Source organism: Branchiostoma belcheri, unplaced genomic scaffold (genome assembly GCF_001625305.1).
Source record: "Branchiostoma belcheri isolate BF01 breed outbred unplaced genomic scaffold, Haploidv18h27 scaffold347, whole genome shotgun sequence".
NCBI classification, from domain to species: Eukaryota; Metazoa; Chordata; class Leptocardii; order Amphioxiformes; family Branchiostomatidae; genus Branchiostoma; species Branchiostoma belcheri.
In genome coordinates, this window is record NW_017803962.1 from 93,748 (window position 1) to 99,167 (window position 5,420).

Sequence of the window (5,420 nt, forward strand, 5' to 3'; positions counted from 1 at the left end):
ACACACACACACACACACACACACACACACACACACACACACACACACTTACCGACCTTTCCTGCCTTTATTTTAACTATTCAGTTACGCTAACCTCACGCAGTACATACATGTACTTACCGGTTTGCCCGTGAAACAGGGTCAGACTGAGAACAGCAGCCACGCCCACTACAACGGCAGTTGTAAACTTTGGCCATGTCGTTGCCCAGCCAACAAGACGCCCTACTTCCTGGTGCTGTTCATTGGCCAGGAGAATCATGAAGTGGGCCAGTCGCACCCAGGACTTCCGATCGTCTTCTTCCATCTTCGCCATAGTGAGCAGAGTTCTGGGGTCTGTGCCACAGAGCTCTCGAATCCTACGGTTCAGTTCGTCGACCGGAGTACTTGACAGTGACTTTCCCGCTACAAAACGGGCCGGCTCGGCAGGTAATGGGTACATTGTGGGACTGCCGGCTTGCTGTATCGCCTCGAGAAAGTTCTTGTTCCTCAGAGAGGCTCCTGGTACCAAAGTAGTTGCCATTTCGTGCCCCAAAACGTCTACACCAGCCGGCTGTGAGAACTGTATGTCGGCGTAACGTAATGGCGCCTCAACTACGTAAGAGGTCACGGAGTACAATGTACAATGTAAGGCCATGTTGATTTGATTATATGGATGACATCCGCGCGCGCATGAATTTTTTTTCGGCCGTTTCCAAAAAAAAAAAAAGTTTTCAACCATACTGTAAATCGTACAAAACAGTTGTAAAATGAGCAAAAATATACCACAAAACTATACCAATGTCGTAGAATGCCAAAATCAAAACGAAAAAAGACGAAATTGTAAAGAAATGAATTTGAAGACTAGATTATTCGCCAACCCATATTCTGTGCCATTTGCTCAACCCTCATGACCACGTAGATTTCATAATGAAAAGAACTTTTTTTTTTTGCAAAACTTTTTTTTAATTCGCACGCGCGCATCAGTTTTGGGGCTCCCAGAGGATGTCATCCATATAATCAAATCAACATGGCCTAAGTAGCAACAACAAATGTTTGCATGGTAACACGACTCAAACACCTGGCCACTATTCAAGGAGGTTTCACCTTGTGTTTCGATCATTTTACCGGTCCAACTGACGTCCCCTACAGCATGACGTTTGTCAGCTTTTGTTATTCATGTTATTTCATGGTCATAATAGATTACTAATAATCTATCGGCCAAACCTGGACAGCTTCATGTTACACCCCCTTCCATTGAATAATAGTAGCGCCCAGGCTGCGCAGGTGTACTTGGCGGTTCGGTCATGTGGTGTCAAGATTGGCTTGATAGACATTTTACTTCCTGAATGTCAGTCAGTCCCATGGTCCACCTTACTTGCATTGTAATTAAATTAGTCCATGGGCCAGAGGTGGCAAATTCTCATCATGGTTTTTGAAAAGTAGGGTGTTTTTTTATTTGATAGCCATTGCACATTGGTAGCTTTAACCTTGCTATCTGACCTTGAACGTTGACCTCATATGGACCGTGTCTTTTTGCACTTATGATGCAAAATATCAAATATGGATATTTTTCAACTTCATTGACTGATAAGACTGGAACCATGGATTACAAAAAAATGTTAATATTGTTTCGCTATGTCATTTCTACGAGAAGTTATGAGCTTTTGAAATTCAAATATTCCACAGACACCCTACTTTTCAAAAACCATGATGAGAATTTGCCACCTCAGGTGGTACCGATATATGAAATTTGGGGGTCTGGCCCATGGACTAAATGTGGCGATTAGTTCCTTAAATGAAAGCTTAAACTGTGGGGAAGTAACAAAAGACACAACGCTATATTCCAGGATAACAGATAAAGTGTGCATGATGTGGGGCCGTGTGGCATAACAGCAGAGTGCCATACTCAGCTCGGAACCAAGAGGTCCCGGGTTCGAATCCTGCCATGCTACCCATCTTGTGCCTTTGGGAAAGACACTTTACACGACTTTCCTCACTTGACTCAGGTGAAAATGAGTATTGTCTTTTGTCCTCTGCTCTGGTGGCGGCATAAAAATAAGTTGAAAACTTGAGTGTGCCTTCACCATGTCTTGTCTTTAAATGTTGCAATAAATATGATAAATAAAAAAGTGTGCATCTGCATCAGTACATATCTTTCGTTTCAGTCAGCTTTCAAATATTGCTACCAAGCCCACGAAAAGGGATGGCTACCAGGCTAGCGTGCAACTCCACGGCCACGTAGTGGGGACCGCCTCGTCAAAAATATGACACGTTTCGGTTTCCAGAAATTGGTTGTTTATATTCTTTTAAGACTTTGGTCGTCTGATGTCACCCATGCAGACATCATGCGGAGGCGGTAACAATTGTAAGGAAGTCAACACTGCAAAATTACAATAGAAACATGCATCTTATGCTAATGACAAGTTGTTGAAACGGTCGCTTACACTGTCGGCAGCAACAAAGAAAGCTGCTTAAAATTTTATTACGTAAGCTGCAGCTGGATGGAGGCATCAGGAATTATGTTGAATCGCGGACTCCTTCTTATATTTGAGAATTCTATTCCCAGGAAAGAACGGTAACAACGTTCTATACTACTTGGTGCAGACGACACAGGTGAGTTCCCTCCCTTCCTCGTAGTTGGGACACGGCAGGGACCCACAGCGGGCTTCCACGGGGTAGAACAGCGCTCCGTCCCGGTTCGCCTGTCCGCCCGGCATCACCTCAGGCTGTTCATCCACACAGACGAACTCTTTAGACCCGGGGTGGCTGTGGTGTTCAGCCATGAGGTAACCATGGTACTCGCGGGTCCAGCCGCTATAACAGGTGTTACGGGCGGGGATCATTAACTTACTGCCGCGGGTTGGGACGTAGCAGACCGCACACGGGACGTCGTTATCGTGAAGGGAGGTGGAACCGAGCGGCACGTTTGTGTTCAACTGGTACTCAGCGCCGTACATGTAAGCCTTGTATTCTTCGACTCCATCTAGGTACCGTCCCCACTGTGGGTCGGTCGGCAGACATTGGTAGTTGGTCCCGCCGCCGGACTGGTCGTACCATGTGCCTCCAGCCACACCTGAACGACATGTGACAGAGGATCTCAGCTTCCATACAAATCGATATAAAGTTTATTACTTTATCAAAGGAGCTTCAGATAACGTCCTTCTACATCTATAGTATACTGGACAAGACCCTCGTGGGGCATCACGGATCATCACGTCCAGGTGCACGACATTGTGCGGCCGGTGGCGTGTATGGTGCTCGTAAAAATCAACAAATAAAGTGTGCAGACGAACAAAAACAAATTTGTGCAAGTGAATCATATACATGGCCGCGCTGACAAACCTGAGTTACAGCTGGGTGCTGGGGAGGCCCATGTACTGGGTTAGCCCAAACGGAACCCGTAAACGGTTGGTGATGTAACAATGTGTGGAGGTAAACTAGTACTGTTCCACTCACCGACCGTTCTTGGGGAGAAACTGGCGATAAGTGTCTGTTTTGCAGTTGAGAGTTGTGTAGCGGAGCGAGTACTTTATCACTGTAGTTTCAGCTACAATATGCATGCAGGGGTGCATCGCAGTTAAATGCATCCTAAAATGCTTTATCGATGCAGGCTATTGTGGCATATGGTGTCTGTGCAAAAGTTCCTACCAGAGTAAACCATTTCAGTCCCTAGGCTGTCCGGACAGGTCTTCCTTCCCCAGCGAACATACACAGCTCCTCCTGTGGGACATTGGGCAGAACTTCTATCAGAAGCCACAGACGCAGCAATATCTCATCAATGGCAAGAGATTTATTTTATTAATTTAATTTTAATAGTAAAAAAAGAAACCCATCAATGGTACATACTTCTGCATGCGCATTGTCGTTCTGCATCTTTGAATGACGTCGACAATTTGTATCTGAGTTATCGTGCTAACCCTCACACACTCACACACACAACTACAGGCCTTTTGATTTTTACACACACACACACACACACACACACATGCACACACACACACACACACACACACATGCACACACACAGACACACACACATGCACACATACACACACGCACACATACACACACACATACACGCACAAACACACGCACACATATACACACACACACACACTCACACACACACACACACACACACACACACACACACACACATACAGTCTAGTAGTTACGTACAAACGCTACCGAAAACATAACCTTCAATGCGAAGGTAATGCACCTCTGGCTTTGACATTGAAGGACTTGTTACCCAATATAACGTTAACCTACACCTAAACCTTACCGGTTTGCCCGTGAAACAGGGTCAGACTGAGAACAGCAGCCACGCCCACTACAACGGCAGTTGTAAGCTTTGGCCATGTCGTTGCCCAGCCAACAAGACGCCCTACTTCCTGGTGCTGTTCATTAGCCAGGAGAATCATGAAGTGGGCCAGTCGCACCCAGGACTTCCGATCGTCTTCTTCCATCTTCGCCATAGTGAGCAGAATTCTGGGGTCTGTGCCACAGAGCTCTCGAATCCTACGGTTCAGTTCGTCGACCGGAGTATTTGACAGTGACTTTCCCGCTACAAAACGGGCCGGCTCGGCAGGTAATGGGTACATTGTGGGACTGCCGGCTTGCTGTATCGCCTCGAGAAAGTTCTTGTTCCTCAGAGAGGCTCCTGGTACCAAAGTAGTTGCCATTTCTTGTCCCAAAACGACAATACCAGTCGGCTGTTACAAAATGGCGCCTCAAGTAAGTACTAGTAAGAGGTCACGGATCGAGACAATGTAGGTAACAAGATCTAGCAACAACAAATGTCTGCATGGTAACACGACTCAAACACCTGGCCACTATTCCAAGGGTTACGCGGAGTTCGTTTCACGAGTGTTTCGAGCATTTTGCCAATCCAGCTGACGTCCCCTACAGCATGTTATCTTTTGTTAGTCATGTTATTTCATGGTCATAATAGATTACTAATAATCTATCGGCCAAACCTGGACAGCTTCATGTTACACCCCTTCCATTGAATAATAGTAGCGCCCAGGCTGCGCAGGCCCGTGTACTTGGCGGTTCGGTCATGTGGTGTCAAGATTGGCTTGATAGACATTTTTCTTCATGAATGTCAGCCCCGTGGTCCACCTTACTTACATTGTAATTAAATTAGTCCATGGGCCAGAGGTGGCAAATTCTCATCATGGTTTTTGAAAAGTAGGGTGTTTTTTATTTGATAGCCATTGCACATTGGTAGCTTTAACCTTGCTATCTGACCTTGAACGTTGACCTCATATGGACCGTGTCTTTTTGCACTTATGATGCAAAATATCAAATATGGATATTTTTCAACTTCATTGACTGATAAGACTGGAACCAAGGATTACAAAAATGTTAATTTTGTTTCGCTATGTCATTTCTACGAGAAGTTATGAGCTTTTGAAATTCAAATATTCCACAGACAC

General features: G+C 45.5%; 2 protein-coding genes across 2 annotated transcripts in view; both read right to left on the reverse strand.

Moving 5' to 3' along the window:
• The window catches only part of LOC109475730, a 2,290-nt gene extending 1,770 nt beyond the window's left edge, over nt 1-520 (reverse strand). The window contains exon 1 of the mRNA XM_019776493.1: nt 227-520. Coding sequence (XP_019632052.1) covers nt 227-520 — 294 coding nt within the window. The remainder of the gene's footprint in view (nt 1-226) is intronic.
• Nucleotides 521-2,281: 1,761 nt separating this feature from the next.
• LOC109475731 (short-chain collagen C4-like) lies at nt 2,282-4,700 on the reverse strand. Its single transcript, XM_019776494.1, has 3 exons — nt 4,265-4,700; nt 3,628-3,699; nt 2,282-3,052 (listed from the first exon to the last, which is right to left on the reverse strand). Exons 1-3 carry the CDS (start codon nt 4,662-4,664, stop codon nt 2,571-2,573), a joined length of 954 nt encoding a protein of 317 aa, XP_019632053.1. The 5' UTR covers nt 4,665-4,700; the 3' UTR covers nt 2,282-2,570.
• Nucleotides 4,701-5,420: the final 720 nt, after the last annotated feature.

Coding starts and splice junctions, on each gene's coding strand:
- LOC109475731 (XM_019776494.1), bottom strand. CDS start 4,664: ATGGCAACTACTTTGGTACCAGGAGCCTCTCTGAGGAACAAGAACTTT. Junction 3,700..4,264: donor CCTGTTTCACGGGCAAACCG/GTAAGGTTTAGG, acceptor AATGTCCCACAG/GAGGAGCTGTGTATGTTCGC. Junction 3,053..3,627: donor GACTGAAATGGTTTACTCTG/GTAGGAACTTTT, acceptor CATGTCGTTCAG/GTGTGGCTGGAGGCACATGG.